A 24493-nucleotide genomic window follows, 5' to 3' on the forward strand; every position below is an offset into this window, starting at 1 on the left:
TTACAATCTTCTAAGGAGAATTATTACTAGAATATGAAAACAAAATGTGATAGACTAAACCATAAGAAATTATTTTAAATTTTGTTTCCCCACCCCAGGCTCTTGGTATGACATCTTCCCAGGACAGAGCAATCATTAAAAGAAAGCTAAAGGAAATGAAAGCATCCTTGGAGAAGGCTCGCAAAGCTCAAGAGAAAATGGAAAAGCAAAGGGAAAAGCTTCGAAAGAAGGAACAAGAGCAGCTGCAGAGGAGATCAAAGAAAACAGACAAGTGTTCATCAGATGCAACAGAGGGCACTAATGAGCAGTGACAAGCAGAGGTGCTGCTGTGTTTGGCACGTGGAGGCATGTTAAGGAGAGAGAAACTTATACCCACTCTGATGCCCCTTCAGCTTTCTTGTGTTCATCACTCAAGATTGTGTAAAGAGAGATGGGGGCTGTACATAGAATGACTAGAGAAATTTATATTGTGTCGTTTTCTTTCCTGCATATCCAGTTCACGCTCGTAGCTGTTGCCATGTGAAATAATCCCAGCCCCTCAGTTTGTTCTGTTCTTGTTGACAGCTAACAGATTTCATTTTTTGTGTGGTGGTATTTCCTTCCAAACTACTCTTCTCTATTGAGCTCTGTGTGTTTGGTCACTTCAGTAACCAGCATGATGCCGAGGAGCATGTCCACTGCTTCACCTCTTCTGCAAAGGATGGCCAGTCAGTATGGTTGGGGAACATTTCTTCAGCTGGGTAAAAGGAGTTGTGCTCTGTCTGCTAAGATTTGACTTAACTTTCTAACTGGAAGTTCATCTTCTTTACGGTGTTTGGATACTCAGTTCAGTCTGCTGGAATAAGTTCCATCTTGCATCAGTACCTTTAAGCAACACTGCTGTGAAAACTGTTCAGTGACTTCTTATACACTGGAGATAAAGACACAAGAGTCAATGTTCTCCCTGGGTAGAGGACAGGAGGTGAAACTCTTTCTGTTAACTGTACAATAGTTAATCCAGGAAGGAGGCAAAGCCTTAAATGGTTATGTGGGTTTACACAGAAATCTGAGGATAACATTTATCCTTTAGATATCTGAGCAAGAATGAATTTCTAACTAGAGCACAGCATATAAATCTGTATAAATTTTATTGTGCTCCCAGTGTGTAGGCAACTTTCTTATAGCACACTCTGCTTTGTTTTTCATGTGTTTCATACAGGAAACTGGGTTTATTTTGTTTCAAGTTGGTTTTTCCCCAGGCAAAACACCACATCTTCAAATTCATTCTCCAGTCAGTAAGCATTGGGAGAATAAGCTTTGTGCTCTGCTCTTATGAAGGTGGTATTGGAAACAATTATCAAACTTGAGTCTGCTGTAGATTTTCAGTTTTTACAGAAGTGCACTTTAAGAAGAGAAAGATGAGTGATTCTGGTTAAAATTAAATTCAGTACATTGCTGTTAAGGTCAATGCTGCCATGGAGGTGATGGTTACTTAATCCAAAGCTCCCACATTTTAACTGTTTTGATTGATGTATTTAAAGAATATCCAACCAAAACCTGAACTTTTGGGCTTTGGCTGTAGAACATTTTGATGGCTTAGCAGTGGTCATACTTCAGTGATTTCTGGGGTGTGTGAGGCCATGGATGAAGCCTGCTGTGTAGTTCTGATTGTGACAGAGGCAGGGTATGGTGTTACTGCCTCACCAGCAGTACTGAGCTATACAGGATTGCTTCAAAAGACTGGACAGACAATGGGCAGATCTCCACAATGAGGAGCTGCAGGCATGAGCTGACTGCTCTACAGTCAGAGCTGACTGTGTACGCTTGAGAAACGTCACTTCCCACTCATGCAGCCTGCAAGTGGCAGTCTTCATCTAGCTGTGAAAACCCAGAAGTTGTTTAAGATGGTGATGCAAAGTTAGAATCTTGAACTTAAAAATGCGCCAGCCTAGAATTGAAAATTCCTCTGAAGAAAAAGCGTGTTTACTTTGGCTTGGCTTCTCTTCTGGTCTGTACTTCATGGCATTCAGATTTGTGTCTGCAAAGTTCTCTGAAGCTCAGATTTGGAACATTTAGGGTGTACTGTTAAGAGTTACATTTCTTTTGATCCTAATAATTTCTTTGACATGTAAAATGCTCTGTAAACTGAGAGAGCCTAGTTCATTCAAAATTAATACACAACAGATCTACTTAGCATTAGCTCTATTTTTCCTTCCAAATCTAACTTCTACAAGTTTTTGATGTATATTTTATTCAGATCTAAAATTTAAATTGCCATAAAATATACTTGCTGATATTTCTAAAGGCTTGTGATACTTTTCTTGAGATAAACCACCAGCAGCAAAATACACCTGCTAACCCAAAGTACACATTGCAGTAAATCCTTCTGTGTTCATTCATAGGAGAAGAAATTTACAAATGTTTAACAGCCTCATAAAACTAGCATTCTTAGAGTAAGAGAGGTTACCTGGAAGAAACTGGAAATTTAATATTTGAAATGCAATGTTGATAAATACATTAGATGATGATTTTCTTTTTAAATTATGTTTACATTGTAGTAATGTTTAAGTGGTTGTATATAATAATCTCAGGTGGTGTCACTGTTTTATGTTCTTTTTTTATTTAGAAACCAGAGCAGACTGCTTTGCATTATATATTGAGTTTTCATTCCTGTTTCTTAGAATGGTGCCTAGTTAATATTTTTGTAAATCATGTTACTTATTCTGCAGAATTACTAATTCAACTTAAGTCCTTTAAGTATTCAGGGGATTTTTACTGCTTTGTGATAATGTAATTTTGTTATTCTCAGACTAAAAACATCAACAAAAATCTAACCTAAAAAAACCTAGTGGCTTACCTTTAAATTAAAACCATTAAAATGCATTTTGATCAACATGTGACAACTAAGGAAACGGAACAATGACAAGAGTTTTGCTGTTCTTTCTGTGATGAAAGATTTATGTGGTTCCTTTTATGAAATATAGCAACTCAATCTTGGAAAGTGCAGAAACGTCACTGGATAACAGACATGAAGCACAGTTTGAAACTTTTCTCGCTATTCTATAGGACCTGTAAAGTTGTGTTGCAATTTCTTTTTCCCTTGTATTGTATTATGACTTACAGGAAACAAAAGGTGGGTGTCTCATCATTCTTAACTTAAACTTTCTATAAACCAATGCTAAGTCAGACTAATGTGGGACTTAATGTAACAAGAAGAAACAAATTTGCTGAATGGCTGGACAGCCTTTCTCACTGACCTGACCTGCAGGCATAATGTCACCTATATTGTGTATTTATTTGTGGAGGTAAAGCTGGTTTTATTAGGCTGACTTGCCTGGCCACCACTGAACTGCTGTGCAGGCAGTGTGGTATTTCTACACCTCAAGACATGTGCTTGTGTCACTGTTACACCTGGGTGACTGCAGCAGGCTGGCCCAAGTTATTTTCTCCCTGGTTAGGGTGTTGGGCCAGTTCTGTAAACTCTATTTCTGTTCATTGCTATTGCGTGAATATATAGGGCCTCTAAAAAGGTGAAGAACGGAGAATTAGGAAAAAGTGAAAGTCTCAAAAATAGAAAATGAAATATACAACACTGCAGGCTACTTTAGTCCTAAAAACACTAGTGCTTATACTGAGAGTGTAAGGAGAGCAGTGGCTCCTTGTTCTGTTCAAATCAGCCAAACATACTGACTTTAATCACCTCCAGCTTGTATCTTCCCATTTCTTCACGGGTGGGTTGCTGCACCCGTGCAGCTTCCCATTAAAACTCCCTGTTGGGTTTCAGTTTGCCCAAGGAGACCAGGGCCAGGGCGTGAGGAGGGACCTGCACCCTCTCACTGCAATGCACAGAGAGTTTCCCACTGTCTGCATTTCACCCACTGCCCTCAGCAGGTCCTGCTGGGGGTTGCTGGGAGTGGAGCCTGTTCAAGGTCGTGGGTTCAAAATACACAGTGGAACAGAAGCCAGTGATAAAAAGCTGAATGGCATTAGATGTCTGTATTTCAGTGTAAACAAATGCTTTTGTATTTTTTCAGCTTCTCAAAAATTTTTTTGCAATGGCATCTCTTTTGCTATGGCTGTAGTCTGCTGCAGGGGTACCACAAGAATTGAGCTTTTACTAGAATTACTGAGCAGCTTTCCTCTAAAACCTGCCAGCCCTTAGCTCTCATTGACATTCAGAGGTGCTTGACACTTGAGATCAGGGTTCCTCATACTTTATTGCTTCTATCAAAGCCTCCTGTCCTCTTGAGCTGCTACACCTTCACCTCCTGGCTCATGGACTGGTGGTAAGAGGTGGGCAGTGTCATTTTTGAGAATGAATTGTGTTCCACTTCCAAGAGAAAGAAGAGAAAGAAATGCTACACTTGTACATAGTGCAGAATGTACTGTTGTACACTTGTACTGTTCTACAGTAATATGGAAGAGGATCATCATGTAGTTGGGTGTCAGTATTCTAGCAAGGAAACACTTTTTTTGTGTTTTTTTAACCCCACCTTTGATTTTTATTGAGCACTCTCAGCAGTTTGTTTCTGAGCAGGATGACAGGTGAAATCCAAGGAGACTTGCCCACTCACTGGAGTGGAGTGTGGGTCATCTGCAGATGGCACAGTCTCTTTTGTTAACCTCCCTGTGGATTTTACTGGACTTTTTTCTGTACCTGTGAAACTGATTTTTCAAAGCTGTAGTATCTTAGTCATGACATTGAACCCTCCAAACCCTCAATACAAAATGAGCTTTCTGTTACTAATCAGCTGTACCAACTGGTACTTCTGCTTTTAGCATTAAGTAATGATTTTAAAAATGCACATCTTCCAGGAAGGTTTGGTGGTAGTGCCTTGGGCTGCCTGTTTCTTTGGGAAGCGTGGATTGTGTTAAGAACAAGCTGTAGGGTTTGTGAAACCTGCTGAATTAGCGGGTCTCCTATCCAGAGAGGTGAGGAAGGCTCAAGCTCACGAGATCAGATCCAACCCACGTAACCCAGGAGCTCCTGATGGGTTTCCAGTGGGAGCTTTGCCACTGCCACCATCGGTAGTGGATTTGGGCCCTGTGCAGAAGTGTCTGAAGGAAAGGGGGATCTCAGGGCACCAGGCATAAGGAGTAACCAGCCCATTTAGAAGTGAAGAGTGCACAATGAACATCTTCTGACTACAATTTCCCATACACGTTCACTCAACAACTGCTTTCATATTTCCCAGTCACGTTGCAACGGTATCTCACTGGTCACTGACAAGTGTTACACATATTGCTAGAAGACCAGGCAGCTAAAAGACTAAAATGCACTGTGCTTACTGTAAAAATTGGCTTCTTACATTGTTTCTTTTTATATGGTTAAAGAGATAGTTGTGCTTCAGATTTTTTCCTTTTTCTGTTCTTTTTTTGAAGAGGTCAAATGTATACGAAATGCATGTTATCCTGAACTTTCTGTTTGTACATCTTGGTGTCTGACCACCTGCATGAATGACACAGTAGTGCCATGTCTGAGCTTGTTCTCTTGTGCTTGGTTGATATGAACTTCTCTAGATTGTTGAGTTTTCCCCAAGATAACTTTGTTTAATATTTAGTTATTGGGAGACATCGAAAGAAAACATCATGGTAGCCCTTTGTTTTCTTACAAAGTTGAAATACAAACAACAAAGCCTTGTGGTTTAAAGTTAATTTGTTAGTGTAAATAAATTTCTTGCCAATGAGTATTATTGTTGTTAGACAACGAATGCAATAAAATGAGAAATCCTGAATCTTTATTAGAATTTCTAATGAGTCCTCACTTTTCTGCCCTTTGCTTGGTCATTCCAGAAGAAATAATAAATGGTGAGGATGACTGGACAGCTGCATGGATCAGGCTAGGGGGTCAGGTGAATATGTACCTTGCCCTGCTTTTTTTTCCTTGCTTCCTTCTGCTCAACTGAAGATTATTTTAATCCCAGCTCTTGGCCAAATCAGCATGATTCACAAGCCTCCAAGTGGGTCTCATTTATACTCTGTAACTATGTAGAAAGAAGAAAAAAAAAAAATTTAAGGGAAGAAAATGGTATTTTTTTCTTCATATGTAGATGAAATGTAGCATGCAGTCTTTTGCTGCAGGTTGATGTAAAAATAGGGTGTTTTCACATTGGTACTGGTCAATGTTTGTGTGTTTAAAAGATCTGGATTGGTTTTGTTACATAAAAACATTTTACACTCAAGTGTAGGTCAGTTAAAATGGGCATTTTATACATTCAAAGTCCAGGAGCTCTTTTACTGAATGTGTTTAATACGTCTTTTATTTATTTGATTTTAGTAAAGCATTAATTTAGGGAAAATCGAAGGGCACAGACTGTGCAATTTCTGTAGTTATTTCAGTGGGTTTACATCTGGCAGAATCTAGGCCAAATACTGTGCACTTAATCTGTCTAACCCAGTTTGTGTTTCCTAACGACTGAATCATAAATCTTGCCTTCCTCTAATACAGCCACCACTGCAAGAAGATAAAAAGAATCCTCAATTCATAAAATTATTATCTTAATTAAAATAGATATACTAAGAGGCTCTAGGTCCACAGCTGACATGTAAAATGTGTCTGCTCAGCAGCTCCCTAGGCTGGAGCCATCTGTACATATGTCTTGTTTGTGCAGGTTGTCTCAGATAGCTACTGCTGGGTTTTGGAAATGCCCAGAACTGCTGCAGTCTCTGCAGCATCTTAGAGATGATGGGTTATGCCCTCCTTGGGCTTGCAGGCCTGCATTTACTTTAGCATTAATTTTTTTATTAATTTTATTTATTTTTTTACTTTTCAATTTTTTTTTAAATTTTTAAATTTTATTTGTATAAGTATTTAGTATTGTTATACTTTAGCATTGATTTAGTGTGCAGGTTACCTTGTAATTTGGAAGCCAGGCTTTGAGCTGCATCTTCCTGTTCCTACATCACTGCTGTTTCTGCACTGAGGCTGCCAGGAGGTAGAAGCTGTACCCCAGCACTTGCTGCTCAGCACCTGCCCAGCACCAGTGGAACACTGGTGTCCCTGCTCCAATTCCCACCTCCGGGTACCTGTGGAGGAGGTTGGCAATGGGCTTTCTGCCCTGCTCACCTCAGGTCAGAATGTTACTGGAACAGCAGATGGCTATGATGTCTCTTCTCTCAAATGCTGTCATAAAAGAGAAGGCCCCTCGCTTGCCCATGGTTCAGCTTTAGGCACCGACAGAAACTCCTCAGCACAGGAGCAGTTTAGAACAGAAAAAAAAAGCCAGTGACGAGTGAAGATAGTCTTGATTTTCTGAAAGGCCAAAACCAATTTAAAAAATAGAAGTTTGACAAGATCCAGCAACATGTAGATTTTCTCATTTGAAGATGCTTTAAGCAACAGTAAAATAGGAAAATAATGCTTTGATGGGTTACTTCTGCACTGCTGAGGGAAGTGGCTGTTGCTCTTCTACAACCAAAGAGTAAATCCAGGACCTGCAGAGTGGCTGATTGGCATTTCAGCTGTGTCACTGCCATTAACATTTGATGTAACTGTTTAGAACATAGCAATTCAGAACAAAAAGTGGCACAAGCCACTGATGGCTAGTCACAAATGAGTGAATAGCACAACCTCTCCTTACTGTGAGAACTTCCTTCAGAGCAATTCTTTCAGCTGGGGCTCTGGGAATGGCATCAGTTCTTCAAGGCTGAAAATGGATTACAAGTTCCTGTAAGAACATACATCGCTTAGGAGGGAAGCTGCAAGTGTCCTGCAGGGAGAGGAGTTACTAAGGAAGGAGCAGGAAAGCAAGTTAGGTAATGCCAAAGTACAGCAAAGGGATGAGACAAAAGCTGCCCTCATTTAGGGCTGGCTCTGCTCTGTGGAAGGGCTGCAGGCCATGGGCAGCAAAAGACTCGGAACTGTGATCCAAACTGAAGAGTCCTTGCAGCAAAGCCTTCATGGGCAGACAGTGAAGCCTGCGCAGTGCTCAGGTCCCCAGATAACTGAGCATTTGGGAGAGGAGCTGTAAGCAGAGTTTGTGCATGGACCTGCTAATGCAGAGCCGCCCCCCAGAGACATGTGCATCAGCTGTGGGATTACCTGACACCAAGTGTGCCCCTCAGCCACCACTGAGCCTGCAGCACATGCTGTTTGGTACAAAACATCACAAGTAACAGGACCACTGAGGGTAGGCAGGTGGTACGAGCTGTCTGCCGTGGCAGCAGAGGGCAGCTGCTGGCATTTGGAAGGGCCAGCATGGCACTGGCTGTTCTTCAGCCTCACACAGCTTCGTGTGCCCAGGGACGTGCCTTACACCACAGTGTCTGTGCCAGTGAGCCAGTGGCAGTGGGGGGGCTTGGGGTGGAGCAGAGGCTTTCTGAGGGCAGGAGGGGATGTGGCAAGACCCACAGCCCACTCAGCTGAGCAGAGGAAGAGGGATGACACCCTCCTTCCCATACAGCAGCACAGCCCCGGCCACAAGCGCTGGCTCTGACTTGCTGCTCATTAGAGCTGTCCCTTTGGCTCAGGAAAGGAGCAGTTACTCTTTTCCTACCAGAGGGTGAAAGCCATTAGGCTTGTTAGAAAGGAAAGGTGCAGGAGCCAAGAGGTGTCAGAACACACATTTACTGTCCAGGGCCATTGCTCACCCAAACCTCAGCCTGAAGTACTGCCTCTTCTCATCCAGAACAGCAGAACACAGACACAGGAGAGTTTGCACATACTCCATATCCTATCTCAGTGTTTGGGCCGCTACAGAGCAGGTTATTTGGTCTGTCTTAAAGGCAGAAGCACTCCTGTGTTTTTTGGACTTCCCCTATACTCTTCAGAGTAGAGGGGCTGTGGCTGGTGCTGCAGCAGGCGGCAGGAGGGAGCAGCAAAGCCAGCTTAGCAATCGGCACCCAGGGACTGGCTTTCTCTTCCCATGCTTGCACTTCAGGAGCAGCCTGTCTTTCTTCTCCACAGTGGTGGAAGAACTGCAGTGAGGAAAAGCTACTGCATCAGCTGAAGGATGGAGAGGGGCTGGTGGCCCTCAGGGATGTCTGGTGGCAGCATTCGGAGGGGCTGCCAAGGTGCTGAAAAGGGCCGGTGCAGGCAGGTGCAGGCAGGAGAGTGGCAACCCCAGCAGGAGAGATCCCATGTCTAACACAGCCTTTAGCTGAATGTCAGCGACTCTCACAAAACTGGAGAGCTGATCACAGGTGGGAACTCTCACAGAAAGCACAGCAGGAGCTGCTCTGAGGGTAAGGGCATCTACAGTAATGCAAGAAGAGCTCGCTCCACGAGCTCCAGCTTCAAAGGATACTGAGTTCAGTTCATTGCAAACGACATCATCCCAAAAACACTAGCTGAAGGAAACCTGGGGGGCTTTTGGCAGTGCAAAAATGTCAGTAACTGATGCCAGGTAAACATGAAGGGCTGCCTGGTGCACAGCTGTGCCATAGGAATTGCTCCACACCAGCTGAAATTAAACACAGAACGTGCATGACCATGGCTCAGGGGAATAGCTGCCAGGTGCCCAGAAATGCTCCCTTTGGGGTGACAGACAACAGGAACTGCTAATGCACTTCCTGCTGAAGGTGTGCAGGAGGTGTTTCCTACTCTTTAAGAGAAAAAAAATGCTTTTCTAAATTCCCTTCTCCCAGTAAGAAACCTCTCCAAAGCGATTCCCTACTCTTTTCTCATCAGATTAAAACGAATTTATGAAACTGAAGCAACATTAGGAAATGGCTTTAAGGGGGAAGGGGAAATGAATGAGATTAAAATAACATTTATTCTCTTTCCAGTTATTTTGGAAGCATTAGGGAAAGCCAACAGAAAGGTTTGGAAGAAAAACCCCTAGAACAGTCCCTCGGAAGTCCCAGGTGTCAGTGACAAGAATGCATACCACACCAGTAGTCAGCAATTCTCATTTACAAAATCAGATTTCTCATGGGGGAAAAAAACAACCAAACAACAAACCAGAAATCCAGCCAGCACATTGTTCAGTGTCTGACAGTTTAGTCATTTGCAATACAAAATTGAACTTCAAGGCTACCCTGTGTTAACAACATGGGGTCCTCCCCATTACACAGATAAACTAATTTCTCACCTTCAATTCCATTTCCGTTACTATTGTGTAGAAGTCTCATTTTGCAGAGGAAGGCTAAAATACATATCCATTACTGTAGTTAACCTTTATTGGAACAGTCTTGTTGTTAGCAGATCTAGCAGAAACTAAGTGAGTTCCCAAGGAATTAAATCCTTTCCACAGCAGCAGGTCTTCCCCATGACGAGCTATAGATCACAGTAGAGAGCTCTGTGGAAGACGGTGCCAATGAGCAGTTTTCCCTCGTAGATGGATGCCACTGAGCTTCCCTGCAGCACAGAGCCGTTGTCAGAGTAGACACGTGTCACCACAGGCTGCTCCGAGAGGATGTTCTGGATGCGCAGGACCTGCCAGAGCGGGAGGATACATCTATTGAAATGGTCACAGGTGAAAATGCTCCAGGGATAGGGGGAGCATCAGCATGTTAACTTAAACAAATTAGTAAAGAATGTTTAGCTGCTGATAATTGCAACCATGTGATTCCTGTAAGAGAGCTTTAGTGAAGCATGGTCCATGAATACTAAATTTTTTGGGTTTTTTTTTAGTTTTGTTTTTTTTTTTTTAATAGTTGTTGTACAACATCTGTAAAGAAGTAAGGCAGTCGTCCCCACCACTAGGAACGTGCGTATTTTTTTTCCAGACTAGGAATTAGTTAATATCTTCTTATTTTCATGTTTCTCACAGACAGAGTAAACAACTGCCTGGTATCATAAATCTCTTGCTATTGAACATGGTAATATTGAGAAGTGTCTTACAGGGAGCTTCAGACAAGGCTGAAATCAAATGGACAGCAGCCAGCTACACTCATAGCCACTATCTCCCTGATGCCAGTACCTCACTGATTTCTTAGAAAGAATTACAGTGTTACCTACAGATGAACTACACTTGCACAGATTAATCATTCCTGTGGAAACATTTCTGGTCACACTCTGCACGCAGTCAATTATATTTAGCTTGGCAAAGAGGTGCTGGCTTGGTAATTAATGCATTTCATCAGAATCTGTGTGTGTGCCCACAGCTGCACAGAAAGTGGCCTGAGAGTCCAAAATTACTCTGGTCACTCTGAGCGACTCTGAGCTACTGGTTGGAAATTATTTAGTTATTGCCTATTGAATAGGTGATTGTTAGAGAGTATATGCTGTTCAGGCTCTCACTTGGGTGCAGAAGCCAGCTTGGTCTCTGCTTTAACAAAGGCACTTTGTGCCAAGCACTTTGTGTGAAATGCAGTTAAGTTATACCAGCATCATTTGAATAAAACAACTTTCTGGCACAGACATAGCCAAGAGACCAGTGATGTCTCCCAAAAGGCACCTCAGATGCAGGAAGATTTTCAGGATCATAGTAGAACAGCTTCATCCCATTGGGATGACATCCTGCCCAGATGTCTCCAGTGTGAGGGTCAATAGACAAGTTATCGACCAGAGTGTCCAGCTGCAGTGTCTGTCCAACACAGAGGAAAAACAAAAAGTTAAATCTATCAGAAATCCTGGAAATAAACTACAACATAACCAACAGACTCATCTGACATAACTTAGACTAATTTTTTTTTTTTTTTAAGAAAAACCTTTCCCCCCACTTCTGTTTTCCTTTTCCCATGGTATGCATCATCCCCACCCCTGTGCTGTGAGAAACCAGCTTGCTGTTCTCAGCTTCCCCCAACAGCTCATTCACACCTACAGGTCTGTGGATGCTTTCAGTGCTCTGACCCACACTACCTGAGGCAGACTTCCACTACAGCTCGACAGCATTCCCAAGGATTCTTCCCTGGTTGTTGGTGGGAGGGTGGAAGACCTGAAACTCTGTAATGGCAGGAGCCACCCAGATCAGAACTTTACAGATGATCATGCTGAGATCCCAAGCATTCATCAAAACTTTTCTGTTCAAAATCTAGATTTTCCTCTTCTTCATGGAACAGCAGCACCTTACCTTCACATGGGTTAAACTCCAGTTAGCATGTTTTTCCATGACATTGACATTGTGATCCAATATATCTGCAACATAGATGTACCTTCAAAAGAAAGAAAAGCACCTCATAATATATATGAGTAAGCAGACACCAAAACCACAGTTCCTCCTGTGCAAGCCCACACAAACAGATATTGCAAGCCAGCCCCAGGGCACTGAAGCCAACCTCCTGAGGTGCCAGTGTACCTTCACACTGTGCCAGTTTTCCCATTATGACATTGAAATAAGAATTGGAACCAGAAAGTCACAATTACCATTTATTTTTTTAAAATCACCTGTCCACACCACAGGACTGGTTGATTTAGTCAAAACAGATGTAGGACTGTAGAGCACTCCCTGCTTGCAGAAACCCTGCCCCATTAATCCTTGCAAGCAAGACACACAAAGTCCTGTATCAGCTGGTTAAAATGCAGCAACTGTTGACCTTATTGCCTATAAAGTACCACACAGTGCAGCAAACATTGCTGCTAAACTTTTGTGCTACAAACACTCTGCATCACTTGTGTGGCACGGGCAGCACCTTGCCTTATGTGAACCAGTTCAGACACCTGACCAAAGAGGTACCACCTGTACAAATTAGGATCTCCAGACACTTCTGTGTGATCAAACAAAATCTAATGTAAGGAGAAACTTACTTTCTATCGGGTGAAATGTTAATTCCATTGGCTGAATAAAACCCAGATGCGACTTCTTTAACTTCTTTTGGACTGTAGTAAACAACATTTGACCAGGTTAAACCCAAGAACATTTCTAAGAACATCAAGATGAAGTCGGAGAAGTAGTGGTCATTGGTAGCATAGAAACTGTCTGGTCCCATGGCTACTATATCATTCACACTAAAAAATAAATAAAGAGATAGAGAAATTTTAAACAAAATAAAAATTAAATGAGAGGTATGAAGGACCTTTTTAGGACTGCCCAGAATACAGTCAGGACATGGTTTTTAATGCCCATAAAGAGGCTGCAATTATAGACATAATTCAAGTAGTCACCAAATTATTTAGATCCTTTTTACTTCTATTTTCTACTACTGCAGTGCTGACACCTGAACATGACTATATGGCATCAGCTAAAGATCTGGCTACCTGACTGTAAGTACATGGAAATGATTATACTATTATTATTATTTTCTTTTCCATTACATTCAAGTAGAAAACAGAGAACAAGTAGGTGTTGTGACAGCTTTATCAATCTGGCTGTTTATTTTACAATCATATCACAGTAGGACAGATCAAAAAAATTTTGTATTAAAAAAAAACAGAAAAAGCTAAATGTATGTTTATTTTTACAGTATAGAAAATCTAGAGAATAAAACAGCTGGAGACTCATATCTGCAATGACCTGAGCGTGGGTTACATGAACAAAGGAGAAACGGATGCCAAGTTAATTCACTGGCATCAGTCACAGCAGTGCTTAAGACTAATTTAGTGATACAACTACTAAAAATCTAATTTAGAGAAGAGATTGAAGAAACACTGCTTTTGATTACACAGATAAGAAGTAATCAATAACAGAAACAGGGATGCTGGTTAAAGAGGAAGTATCTCAAATTAATAATAACCTAAACCCAAAAATCATCCTACATTGGATTTCACTGATGCAGCCTGATCTGAGGGAAGACTGTATTTGAGTCCAATACCTTGTCAGAAGGTCATGTCGAATGGTTTTCAGGTGTACAAGAGAATTATCATCTTCTATAAATTTAAACAATTCTACTGTGCTCTTCTGGTGGGGATGGTTCACAACAAAGAGGTACACGGTGTCATCTTGAAAAAGAAATGGAAACAGCTAAATTCTCTGCAACAGTTGGTGTGGCTGAGCACCCCAGCCCTGAGGCAGCCTCGAGTACAGAGCACCTGCTGAGTTTGGTGTCTCATGGCTCTGCAGAGGCAGAGGGACAAGTACCCACATTCTGCAAAATGCCTCCAACCACATCCAGACCTCCAGCTGCTTTTCTCCCAGGCTGCTCTACAGGGAACTGCTGTGACAACTAGATTTTTGCTATTTCTTCCAAGGAAGAAAGAAGTGACCACCTCATCCTTATACCCAAGCCCCTGGTTTTTGCAATCTGTGAAACAGCCCCAGTCAGCTGGAAGAAGGGTTTGTGGCCCAGGCAGTCTGGGTTTGTCTACCACATCCCCTGGGAGAGGGGAAGGAGCATCCTTCTCCTGCATTCTGTGCAAGGATGCAGCCCATCTGCCCAGCCCTTCTGGCAGGACCCTACATTAGTCACTGACTCTTCCAACACCTTCCCTTAAAGGGTGACTGTATGGGGATGTAGGTCAAGCTGCAGCAATCATTCTCTTTATATTTGCAGAACTCTAATTGCCCTGCTAAAATCCCCAATGAAAGGACAGGGAAAAAAAAATACTTTATTGATAATCAGACCCTGACACAGGAGAACATATCTTGGAGAAGAAATCCTGGCTTGGCCAAAGAGTAACAGGTTTTGGTGATGTACAGAGATGTGATAATTTCCTGTTTTGCCACAAAAGTTTCCATTCTGGGCACTACTAGTCGGTGAAGGATGTATCTCCTCAAAACACTTGAACATGGTGTAAGACAGATGTAAACATAAAATCAATTTTCTGCAGTTTTCTACTCTTTTACCATGTTTTCTTTCCTTTTAAAATCCAGGGCATCTTTCTGCTTCAGACAAACTGAAATTATGCAGAAGTGTGTTTCCTTTAGCAACTGACATTTAGAAAAGAGCAAACCAAAGGTAAAAAGACCCCAAACCTTTTTGTCTTCCAGCAAGAACAATCATTGAGGGTGCAAGGCAAGGCTGCAAAGGGATTCCTGATTGTGCTCTCTAGGCTGATATTTGCCACCATCTCGAGCTCTTTACCTCTGTCTATGTAGGTGCTGATTCCGTGAGGGTTAAACGATGCCAGATCAAACCCTCGTCTGATTCTCAGTTCCACTGCTCTGGGATTGTCTTCATTCAAATCCATCAAAAATATTTCACCTGGTTTATCTGGAGCAAAGCTCTTTAATCCTGGATATTTCAAGCCCTGTAGAATCCAAACATAAGAAAATAATTCCTGGATAAAGGTAAACAAGAGCTGAAAAGGCTGGGGCCGTGATGGGACTTGCAAGCACACATGAGGGTGTCCCTCTGCTCCAGGCTGCTGAGCAGTGAGGGAGGTGCAGGGACTGGCTCTGCCTATCCCTGGCAGAGGGAGGAGGCTGTGTGGGGGCACAAGGAGCAGTGCCCAAGGCACCACAGCCACATCTCGTGTGTCTGCAAACTGACACACAGTGGGGACAAACTGGCAGCCCAGCCAGACTGCACCACACACGGTGAAGCCATGGGAAACAGCAGCAATGCAACAGCTCATGGTTCCTGGCATGGATTTCACATTATCATTACCTCGGTGCCCCTGGAGCACATAGATGAGAACATCAGCTTTTGTTTTAGAAAATAATCACCAGCCATCCTAATTGCAAAGCAAAGCTTGAAAACCTATCTTCTAAAGGCTAGAAAAAAATCAGGAACAGCAAAATCTATACATAAAATTTGATTTTTTTTTTTTTTTAAGTTGGGGAAATAACACATCTTAACACGGCAGAGAATTGACATCTCAACATTTCAATGAGGCAGTGTGGAAGAAAGTCAAGGTTACGTGGCCAGGTAAATCAGTGCAACAGGATACCTGTGTCAGAGCCACCAACACCACTTCTGTGTCAAGAAACATGTTTGCTCAGAGGGGAACGACAGCTAAGCAAACACAAGATTGGGTTCTTCTTTTGGAGCCACTCAGCCTTGTAGAACAGAGCCCCTCCTGCTGTTTTCACCTATGGTTTCTGCAGATAAGGAAGCAGGCAAGGCCCAGCATGGGGAGGTGGCATGGGAACTTACAGAGCTGATGAAAGCCAGTCCATTGGGAAGTATATCAATGTCTTCTGAACCAGCTTCTGCAAAACACAGATAAACAGGGGCTTTCAAGTGACATTAAGTATTTCCCATTGGAAAAAAATCCCTTTAACTACAGTTCCAGCTCTCATGAATGACCCTTTCTGATATGACCACACACATGATGAAGTTTGATGGAAAAGATCACACTGCATTAAAAGACAGAAGACAACACATCAGGTTAGGAAACAGTACCAGGGTTCACCTATTTTGGGGGCCCAGGGGTGCCCCTGCAGTGGTCAGGCAGTCTCCTACCCAGCTCCATGTGCCCCTAGATGTTGTGAGATTAATCACCAGGTGTGGGATGAATCACCAGGTCCTGAGGATGTGTTCTGCAGCAAGCAATTAGTGTGGACAAGATTTCCAGGCCAGGACCATACCCTTAACTCAGGCCTCAGGCTTGCATAAGGCAGCTGTGGGAATTGTGCACACCAGTTCTCCTGATTGAGCTGGGACACTTCATAAAGATGGATTGCCAAATATTTAGTTAAAGCTCTCAAGTGACAGAGAACCTACTATATCTGTAACAGCTAAGGGCTTTCATAGTTAGACCTCACTTTCAACTACAGGTAATCACTTCCAATATTGCCAGTTCCTGTAGCTCCTGTAATATTTTTCCCTGCTAAGAAAGAAAGATAAAATAAAAACCCTTCAGTAAGAACACTAGAACAATTTTAGGCTTTCATCAAGCACTCTCCAAAGAGCTTTTATTCCACTGCTGAAGCCTGTTTGCCATCCCACATTTGCACCACTCCCCTGAGAAGCCTCCCCTCTCTTCTCCAAATCACCAGCAAAAACAGCATTCCTCGCAAGCCACTTTCCAGATGATGAGGGAAACCACTCAGGAGCATCTGCTTAAAGAAAATTCTTCAGCAGGTTTTCTTTATCAGAGCCATCAACCCCAGGTTTTTCCACCCAGCTGTCCCACGTCTCCACACCTCCTCCTGCTTTGCCATAACCACACGTGTGAGCCTGCATGGGTCACACAATCCCTTGCACCTCAACACCTCCTTCCAAGGAAGAACCTGCAAATTTGAGCTGGGTTTACTGTTTGCTTTTAAGCAACTCCTATTTATCCAAGCACTGGTTTGGCTGGGCTATAATTTATCCTGGGATCACTGGCAGCCTCTGTGGAGAGGAATCAGAACCCCAAATTCACCCATCCAGGAAATTTCCTCCCCAGCTCAATCCTGGGAAGATGCAGTGGCACAATATCTCACTTCTGGCCAGGGCCGGCTCCTCCTCAGCCTCAGCAAGTTCCTGCTCCAACCCATGACAGCAACGAGCAGAGTATCCCTGCCTTCTGAACAGCAAAAAGTCTGAAGATGCATTTTGGGAGGAGTCAGCTGCTATCCCACTCCTGGGTTCTAAATTTTGACTAATTCAGGCAGGAGACAACATCTGTACTGATGTGTCCAGAGACACTTAGAGCCTGTATTTTCCAACTAAAGTTTTGAATTTGGGCTTTTTTTCCCTTTTTTTCTCAGCTCAGCTTACATTATGGTTTAAGCCACAAACTCATTTCCTTTGCCCCAGTCTCTCCAACTCTGGGTTAATTTATAAAATGGGGTTAGCGGCAATTCTTCACTTCCCAGGATTGCTGCGAGGCTAATAGCATAAATAAATGCTGAGAGGTTCAATTGCCATGGTGACATGAGCTGGACAGACAGCTTTTACTGGCAGCACACACTGGTGAGTGAATAAACAGAGATCTAATCATTTATCGCTACTGAATCAGTGAGGCTGCCAAGCAGAAAGATGAGCAGGCTAATTGGGAGCAGATAACTAAAAACCACCAGTTTCCGGCGCAAGGAACGCAGTGAGAGCCCTGCACCCAACTGCTTCAAGAGAAACTGCCCAGCAAAGCACATTTTGGGCGCTCCCTGGCCAGGCCCTGGAATGTGTGGAAGCGAGTGGTGTCAGGAGAGCAGTGGAATGCTAAGTCAGCACAGTGCTGCTGACTCAGCACACCCAGGAGGGGCTGCAGACACACAGCTGGCCACAGGGACTCTCCTGCACGCCCTGTTTTGGGAGGGCTCTGTGCTGCTGCTGCTGCTCCAGACACTCTGTGAGCCGGCAGAGTTAGGAACTGACTCCTTAGGTATCACTTACATGCACTCTGTTGTTTAACTGTATCACCGAGCCCAGCTTCTCCATGGGATTATCTGAAGAAGTGGCATTTAAGAAAAATTAGAAGATAGTGTCAAAAAGTGCTGCCTACTTTAGAAATGTTGGCTTTTTATTGTTCTTTATTTTGTCTTAGTATGATGTACTCTGCAGGTGTATCTAATGAAAAAACACATCTGGATTTCATGTCCAAAAGTGTGACACTGTTTTGCCCATATCCCACAAATTGCTCCAAGATGCAAGTATTCCTAGCAACTTCTGCAGTAGCTTCTTGAACTTTGGGAATTAGTACAGGAGATATGGTTAGTTTATTATAAACCAGTAACATGATAAGACACCAATAAAACTCAGAAGCTAGTGTTTATTCTACAAATATAGCCTTTCCTACATATTTGTGAATGAGGCTTAGGACAAGCTGAAATTTTTGTTTGTTCAGTGTTTGCATCTGTGCTTATATTGCACAATATTTGAAAAGCAGAATAAAGTCTTAAAAAAGATAAAAAATGAAACTGTACAGAAAGAAAAGGGTCCACTAGAGAAGCCTTCCATTTACTCTGTGTTTGCTTCACTTACTATAAATGCATCACTTAAAATTCATAGATTGTACCAGAGGTTTGTTCTTCTATGTACAGAATGGATAGTTTAGATTTATTTTGCTCAGATCCAGCTGATCCAACTCTGGGACCTATGTCGCATTTAAGAGTTCAGAAGGACTGATTTAAACACTAAAATAAAGAGAGATTGTTTATGCAGCTTTATCCTAGCATTTTAGAGGAAAAAGGAGGTTAAGACATCCATGTACAAAGACATCCTCACACAAAGTCACCCGTGCAAGAAAGCCTGCAGATCCAGTACAGCAGAACCCCATGTCTGAGTGGTACTACACAGGCAGCATTTAAGCTTTAGGGATCCTAGATCACCCTAAGTGATATAAGCCCCCTAGTCACAGCAAATGAGTTTTAGAAGATGTTTGAGTGAACATGCCAACTTTTAAGTTTTTACAATCCTTTGTTACTTCTCTTTCTGCCACACTGGACCTGCTAAACTAATTTTTGGTGTTTTTATTTTTCTGATAAATAGGAAACTGCAGAGAAAATGCAGGGCAAGGTGCAGTTCTCTGTGTGAAGGGACAGCATTAAGAAAATTCAGCAAGAAGAAGAAATCAAGCTCTGTAAATGGATCCACTGCCTCTAAGCAGAGAAAGGTTCTCCGAAATAACCTAATCTGCGTGTAAATGTCAGGCACAAAAACCAAGATACTGTTCAGAAATGAAACACAACTCTATTTGTCTTTTCCAGGTTTCCTTCTTTCCTCAACAGAACAATCATGTTGCAAAAAAGTCTTAGAAAGATTGCAATAGTGATATGCTTAAAAAATCACTCAGAAATTATTTTATATTAATCACCATCCAACAAGCATTATTCATAGTCTTGTATGAGTAAATTACAGCTTAATCTAGAAGACCTGGAAATTTTTTTAATGCAATTTTTGCCATACCTATTTTCAAGCACAGGAACTCTGTGTATATGCATTCATAGCAGCAATTTGACTTTATAAAGATGTTTGAATCCTGACACAAGGAAGAACAAGATTTATGAAATCAACTCACTGACTCAGCAAACTCAAAGGCAAGGCTGTAAAAGCTCATCCAATGATTTTTTACACATGAAAAATCCAGACAAATGTCACCATAATTTAAGACATTTCCAAAAATAGTAAGGAGGGGGAAATCCTTTGCTATCGAGCCTGCGTTGGATTTTTTTGGGAGAAATGTAGACACAAAAAAATAATCAATTCCACAGCTATCCATTTTATAAACTGGTGTTCTGAAATGGAGAGAAAAAAACCAAGACAGAAATACTGCTGTGTGTCAAACACATGGCCCAAAGTACAAAGTCAACATTTCAGCCACTCTGTTAAACCTCTCTGCAAACCAGACTAAGATGACAAACATGACCTCTTGCACTTTGGAACCACACAGCTGCATTGCACAACTGATCTCACGCTGCCACCGCCACCACAGCACCAGCCAGCTTCTAAATATCCCCAAAATGTGGAGCTGAGGAGGGACATCCCGGCTGGCATCTAGCAGCCGCTCCTTTGCCACATGCCTGTGGCCCTCTCCTACAGCTCCCACCCCTGCTGCACTTCCCATCTCCAGGATGGCACCAGCATCAGCATCAGCACCACCAGCTGACATCCACCTGTGGGTTCCTGCCTGAAGAGCCAGCACACCTCATCTGAAAGCCAAATCACTTCCTAAATGGCTTAGCAAAGCAGAGGTGTTTGCAAGGTGCTCAATTCCAAGAAAAGGAAAAGAAACTAAATACCAGCTTATACCCAGCTAGTTTTCCAGTACCGTTTTCTTCCTGCAGTTTCTCCCTATTTCCAAGTCCAAGTAGCAAATGAAAGTCAAATCAGCACTTTGGTTTTGGGATCAGGCTTGGAAGCTGGCTTTAAGAAGCTGTGACAAAAGAAGGCTGGACAAAAGCAATGTGCTCAGTAATTTTAAGCACGTACCGATCCCTTTAATGAGCCGGCAGTTCGGGAGGCTCACTGGGGCGACTTCCCGTGAAGCATTGAGTCTGTTCCTGCAAGAGGAAAGAGCAGGGTTAAACAGCACACAGAAAACAGAAAGTTTTAAAACAGGTAACTTTCCTAGTTTTCAGTTTTCTTGTCTGCCATGTTGCAGCAACAAATCAGCTGTAAAATACTGAATAAGCAAACTCCAGAACCAACAACAGCAACGGCCCCAAATCACGGCAATGGTTTGACCAAGGATTAAGTGATTCTTCTACACTGAGTAATTTCAGAAACTTCATTTTGTTCGTGAGCTTTAGCAATAAGCTTTCATGACCCACTGCAGCTCAGATGATAACATAACTACACTTTCTTCAGGTTTCAGACACCTAAATATAGAAGCACCCTGGAGTTAGGACTAATATTTCACATGAGGAGAGGGCGATCTTCTACTGCAACCCACTGCCTATTTTTGGTAACTGGGCCACCAGCAGCTGCACTTTCTTCATTTTTGGTCTACATTCAAAAGCAGCAATAGCACTGTTGCAAGGCAGGAGTCCTCATTTCCTTACAACAAGCAGGACTTAGCAGTATGGCTTTCAGCAATTACCCTATCCCCTCCTCTTCTCTCCTGGTAACCACTCCAAGCATTACCTTTCATACCTGCATATTTCATTCATGAATGCTCATGAAATTCCACCTCTGGCTCATACTTCATTGTACAAACAGATACAGACAGGCACACACAAGTTTGTGTTTTTCCATTTCCTCAGTTCCAAATTGTTTGCAAATCTGCATGAATGATGCCTCACAACCAGGAGGTTTGACCATGCTGGTCCACAGTGACACAAGAAAATATGTTGCATTTCTATATATTCTAGCGTGCTAGAATTTAATTTTTTTTCTGCCCAGAAGGAAGCACTTAACCTAACACAGTAAGTATTATATGCATGTGTTGAGGCTATTGCTGCATGCACAGGAAATTCTGAAGGCAAAGATCCCATACCAAAACCTTGCCATGTTTATGTTATAGTTTTAGGCATAAACATAAACTAAACAGCAGTATCAGTCAGTGATATGAAAAATATGTGATACAGCTGAGCACTGTAGGGTACGTCAGCCCTGCATTTTTACCCTCCCAAGCCCACTCTCCCAGCACAGGAGGTACTGATAGAGGATCACGCTGGCTCCCAGCCCACAGACAGCACAGGAGGGCTATCAGCTGCTCCCTTTCCTGGCACAGCCAAACCCACCAAGCCCTCGAGGGTGGCTCAGAGTGATCCTGCCTGAAGCTTGCACTGCTGCCTGCTTAGGGCTTTTCCCTTCCCTATTTTCATCAGCTTTTCCCAGGCAGGCTGCAAGCCACCCTGAGCCAAAATCACAGCAGGAACTCAGTCAGCAGCCAGCAAGGGATGATGATATCCCAACAGCATTCCCAGGGAAACACTTCATAGGCTGGAATGAGAATAATTCAAAAGGACACTAGTCACAAGCCTGCAGCATATATAGAGGCTTTTCCAAAATGTGTCAGTTTATCTTGCTCAGACAGCCTCAGCCACGCAGCCAGATGGCCCGGATTACTAACTGGCCGTACCAAGAGCAGCCTGGAATATGGAGAAGCTGCAATATGTGCGGGATGCAACTTCAAAGAAAGCAAGAGGTTTTTGCTACGTGGTACAACTCCAGTGCATGGCACCTTTTCCCTCACAGTTTCTCTTTCCAGTTTCAGTCCTCCACCTGCTGCCTACTTCATGGGACACAGACCACAGGCCTTCCCTTTCCTTCAGAAGGAACCCGTTGCACAGTCAAAGATCTCTTTTAGTTTTCCTCACCTCTAGACTAACCAATCATGAATCTTTTGGGACTTGATTCTGGTTTTTTTTTTTTACAAATTCAGAAGGAACTGCAGAAAGTCTTTGCTGAATTCCTGCCCTCTGGGTAGGGGATGAATAAAAGAGACCCTTGGCAGGAGCTAACACCACCTACAGTTTCTCCTCTCAAGACTGTGTTAAATTAGTTTTAGAGTACTTTGTGATCTGAGGTTGTGTGTTTCCAAACTTGGCAACTGTCTTAAGACTGCTGGTACATTGCAGTTTGCAGGAAAGGCAGAACACAGGAAAAACCCACAGAGAGCTACAGAGACAGAGGGATCCTGTTTGTTCACAGAGATTCTCCTTTACCAGATTCCTAACGTTTCATTTATTCATTCAGTTTGGAGGAGAGGTGGAGTCCCCTGCTCTTCACAGCACTTTGAAATGGCTCACCCCACTAAAGCCTGGGAGTATCTTCCAGTTCTGCTACCCCACTTTATGCAACTCCAGGACAGGAGGGCCCCATTACCAATGTGGCTATCACCAATAACACTTGAGGTGGATTTAATGCAGCCATCATCCATGCCAGGTGCCAGGGTACAGGCAGTAAAGCTCTCCTTCTGTAGTTGGATGCAATTACTATATACCCAAAGGTCAATTAGCTGGATGTCATGGCTTTGAAATCAGGCATTTGGAGTCCTTGTGAACTTTAGCAAAATTATAATGACTTAGTCACCTTCCAATATAGTAATTCAGCCTCAGTTTTGTGACCTGAAAGGACCAGTTACACATTTGGGAGCTTTCAGGACAGAAGCTGCTGTAACCAGTGTTCACATTCATGCCTCATGGCATGAGGTATGTGATATGGAGCATGACATGGCTGGGTATTTCAGCTCACAGCAAGTGAGGTCACAGCTTAGGATCACCAAAGTCTGTGCTCCATCAGAGGAAACCACATGTACATAGGGGCTAATTTTGTCCAGCTTTGGTAGAAAATAACCCAAGTTCCTGGCAAATTGTTTTGGGGTTACTGTTTGGCCGGCTGTCAGGAGATGATGTAAATTCACAGACAGTGCTTTTGGCACATCCCTGTTAATTGCAGGCTCTGTAAAAACAGAGGTGCTACCCCCCTCTCCCATGGCACCTTCTCCCCTTGTCCCCCTCGCTCCCAACATCATCCTGGCGAGGATTTCACATCCACTCAGTGCAAAGGGCATTTCCGCTGCGTAACTGGTCCCGAAGTTAGTTCATGTCGACACCGGATGAAAAGGGCATCACAGTGCCTCTATTTTCTCCGGGAAAAGAACGGTTCCCTTGATAATGTTGACGCCAATGATGATGATGATGACGAAGAGCCCTTCCCCTCTGGCTGACACTGCGCTGATGCAAGGGCAGGTGTTCGCTCAGCTGTGCCCCAGCCCGGGTGTCCCGCCGCTCGGAGGGCGGAGGGAAGCGCCCGCCGCCCCGCCCGGCTCAGCCCCGCACCCGGGGGTCGCTCAGCCGGGTCCCGCCCCACCGGCACCGGCACCGGCACCGACACCGGTACCGACACCCGCACCCGCGGCTCCAAAACCCCGCTCACCCACCGGAACGCCAGCAGCCGCTCCGCAGCCAAGGCTGCCGCTATCCCCACGAGAGCCACCAGCAGCAGCTTCCCCATGGCCGCTCCGTCCCGTCCTGTCCCGTCCCGCCCCCGGGCCCGGCGCTGCCCCCCTCGCCCCGGCCCCGCCCGGCCGTGCCCGCACCCGCGGCACCGGGCCAGCCTGTGCCTCCCTGCGGCCTCCGGGCTACGGCTCCCCCCGGAAAGGCAGGAGCTCCCACTCCCAGCTCCGTTATAAAAAAATATTCTCCTTGTACAAAAGTAAGTGTGTCAGAGCAAGACTGCGTTATGCGGAGCGTTCAGGTGCTCGTGTACGCCTCTGCTGGAATGTGCACGCTAATATGTGCACATACCAAATACCAAATACCAAAGCTCTCCCCACAATGATGTTTCTTCCACTGCCACCCTCCCACCAATACCTTTCTCCTCTGTGCAGGAGAGAGGCTGCAGAACCCACTCGGGGCTCCAGGGTTCCTCCATGCAGCAATCTGCTTTTGCATCATCTTTAGTGCTGGCCTCCCTGTGCTTTCTGCTTTTTTTGGAGGAA

The 24493-nt window shown here is 43.7% G+C and overlaps 3 protein-coding genes across 5 annotated transcripts in view; 2 read left to right on the forward strand and 1 right to left on the reverse strand.

Moving 5' to 3' along the window:
* The window catches only part of PPP1R9A (protein phosphatase 1 regulatory subunit 9A), a 133095-nt gene extending 127372 nt beyond the window's left edge, over positions 1-5723 (forward strand). For all 3 annotated transcript variants that reach the window (XM_058830763.1, XM_058830762.1, XM_058830764.1), the window contains one exon: positions 99-5723. In XM_058830763.1, coding sequence (XP_058686746.1) covers positions 99-311 — 213 coding nt within the window. In that variant the 3' untranslated portion in view covers positions 312-5723. The remainder of the gene's footprint in view (positions 1-98) is intronic.
* Positions 1-24493, forward strand: part of DYNC1I1 (dynein cytoplasmic 1 intermediate chain 1) — a 411944-nt gene that overhangs the window by 126830 nt on the left and 260621 nt on the right. The gene's annotated exons all lie outside the window — the stretch shown is intronic.
* LOC131575379 (serum paraoxonase/arylesterase 2) lies at positions 9674-24053 on the reverse strand. The gene is made up of 9 exons (XM_058830776.1): positions 23933-24053; positions 20536-20606; positions 15835-15890; positions 14821-14986; positions 13612-13738; positions 12608-12808; positions 11934-12015; positions 11319-11447; positions 9674-10354 (listed from the first exon to the last, which is right to left on the reverse strand). Exons 1-9 carry the CDS (start codon positions 24004-24006, stop codon positions 10196-10198), a joined length of 1065 nt encoding a protein of 354 aa, XP_058686759.1. The 5' UTR covers positions 24007-24053; the 3' UTR covers positions 9674-10195.

Source organism: Poecile atricapillus, chromosome 2, assembly GCF_030490865.1.
Source record: "Poecile atricapillus isolate bPoeAtr1 chromosome 2, bPoeAtr1.hap1, whole genome shotgun sequence".
Lineage (NCBI taxonomy): Eukaryota > Metazoa > Chordata > Aves > Passeriformes > Paridae > Poecile > Poecile atricapillus.